The following is a 2,711-nucleotide window of genomic DNA, read 5'->3' on the forward strand; positions in this document are numbered from 1 at the left end:
TTGGAATTAATTATGCGTTGACATGTCAAGACATGTGGATCAATGAAAGAAAGACAGCTAGCAAAGAGCATTCATAGAGACACGAGCCTTAATAAGCACGGGCGAAGATTCGAGAAAACAAGAAGGAGCGATTACTCGGATCTCTTGATAATTTGAAGAGACATCGGAGGAATGAACCTAGATAGCAAAAAGTACAGATATGTATTATATGTAATTAATGAGCATCAATGATGTAAAACGTTATAGAATCTTCATGAAACAGTTACGATTGTCAATTATAATGGTACATTAATGTCATTAATTGCTCATAATGGCTCTATTATGAGAGGAAAGAAACGTAGTACTTAGAAATAGCTATAAAAGGAGAGAAATAACATTTGTAAAGGGACACAGAATATTATTGGAATACATTGATTTACTTTGCTTTGCCTACTCCGCTACCTTTCAATTCAATTCTTCCTTTTCATTACATAGTCATTTCCTTATTTGATTATCAGTAACCCGAGTTCTTCTAAAATTAAGCTTTAACCGAAATTCTTATTTTCTGGTTAAACAATTAGTATCTTTAATATGCAGTTTTATAATTTCTCACATCTCTAGATATGTGTAAAAATAAAGAATTCTATGTTTCTTTATTTTAAGTTATTTGTATGATTGTCATATGAAAGTTGCTAATTTGCATGTTAATAGAATTAATTGAGAGAAGAATACTTATTTTATGTTGTTCGACATTTGAAATTGTGTTAAAGTTAGAAGACATTTTTGTTCTAGTTAACATCAAAGATATACTAATAACTTGTAGAAACAAATAGTATTCTTTTCTATGGAATTATCACTTCAGTATATATAGATCATAAATTTGATAATATGTCAATTTTTAAGATTCTTTACGCTATTATCCTAATCATTTATGATTATTTATCATCTTTGATAGTTTTCACCATGTCGAATTTGTCAAAGCTTGAGTTTGTGGTACTTGATATTTCTGGAAAGAATTACCTATCATGGGTTCTCGATGTTGAGATTCACTTAGCTGCTAAAGGCCTTGGTGACACCATTATTCAGGGTAATGAGGCATCAAGCCAGGACAAAGCGAAGACCATGAGTTTCCTTCATCATCATTTGTATGAAGGTTTGAAAGTTGAATATTTGACAGTGAAAGATCCACTTGAATTGTGGACTGGCCTGAAGGAAAGGTATGATCACCTTAAGGCTACGATATTACCAAGGGCTCGATATGAGTGGATGTACTTACGACTGCAAGATTTTAAGACCGTAAGTGAGTATAACTCTGTTGTATTTCGAATAACTTCCCAACTGAAACTATGTGGGGATATTATGAATGCTGAGGATTTGTTAGAAAAGACTCTTACGACTTTTCATAGCTTAAATATGGTATTACAACAACAATACCGTGAAAGGGGTTTTAAAAAGTATTCTGAATTGATCTCATGCCTTCTGGTGGCTAAGCAACATAATACCCTTTTTTCTAAAAATCGTGAAGCCAATCCCACAAGGTCAGCTCCACTTCCTAAAGCGAATATGGTAGCTAGATGTGATAAGTTTGGAAAAAGACAGAATAATAATCATGGTCATATGAATGTATGTAGGCATTGCAATGGTAAGATATGATATAATAGTCATCATCGTGGTGGTCGTGGCAAATGAGAGAACAATATGGGTTCTCAAAACAATCCTTCAAGAGGCAAAAGCGGTAACTGCCATCGCTGTGGCATGAAAGGTCATTGGAAAATTGATACCGCGCACCTGAGCATTTTGTCAGGCTTTATCAAAACTCCATCAAAAGAAAGGCAAATACTGTTGGAGCATCTTCTGCTAATGCCCCAGTGGAGTCTCACTTGACCTTTAAAAATAATTTTGAGGCAGGGCCTTCAAACAAAAATGATGACAATGCCGAGGCAAATCTTGATTTGAATGATGATGATTTTCAAGGCCTCGATGATCTTACTCATATGGAAGTTGAAGACTTCTTTGGAGATCAAAACTAAAGTTTGATCGTTTTACTGGGGAATGAAATTATGTTGTTATTTTTATTTTCAGTATTTTTTTGTCTCGTCCTAAAGTTGTTTTTATTTTAAAGTAGCACTTAAATTGTCTTATGTTGTTGTCAGTATTGTTAGTTTTTCGTATTTTTCATGGCGTACTTTTATTTTTTTATGAAGAAAACAAATTTCCCCAGTCTTCAATTGGATCCAATATGAGTAACGAAGATTTATGCCTTTTGGATAGTGCTACAACTCACACAATATTAAGAGAAAAGAAATATTTCTCTTATTTTGTTATGAAAAAGGCCTATGTTAATACAATATCTGGTAGTACAAAGTTAATTGAGGGCTCTGGAAGAGCGGCCTTATTACTACCTGGAGGAATGATATTACCTATTGATAATGCATTGTATTGTAGTAAGTCTCAAAGAAACTTGTTGAGTTTCAAAGCTATTCGCCAAAATAGCTACCATGTTGAGACATAAAACGAAGGGAAGATTGAATATCTTTATATTACTACAATAAAAGCAAGGAAAAAAATATGTGCACGAAAAATTACCCGCATTTCTTTCTGGGTTGTACAACACAAATATTAGTGTGGTTGAATCACATGCCATCGTAAACAAATGGTTTACTACTTCTAATGATTTTATCATTTGGCATGTCGATTGGGCCATCCCGGTTCTAATATAATGCGTAGAATAA

The 2,711-nt window shown here is 33.5% G+C and overlaps 1 protein-coding gene across 1 annotated transcript; it reads left to right on the forward strand.

Annotated features, from left to right (window-relative positions):
* The first annotated feature begins 942 nt into the window (after nucleotides 1-942).
* On the forward strand, nucleotides 943-2,009 carry LOC104217080 (uncharacterized). The gene is made up of 2 exons (XM_070153775.1): nucleotides 943-1,621; nucleotides 1,888-2,009. Exons 1-2 carry the CDS (start codon nucleotides 943-945, stop codon nucleotides 2,007-2,009), a joined length of 801 nt encoding a protein of 266 aa, XP_070009876.1.
* The last annotated feature ends 702 nt before the right edge of the window (nucleotides 2,010-2,711 follow it).

The sequence above is a fragment of the Nicotiana sylvestris genome, chromosome 8 (genome assembly GCF_000393655.2).
Source record: "Nicotiana sylvestris chromosome 8, ASM39365v2, whole genome shotgun sequence".
Lineage (NCBI taxonomy): Eukaryota > Viridiplantae > Streptophyta > Magnoliopsida > Solanales > Solanaceae > Nicotiana > Nicotiana sylvestris.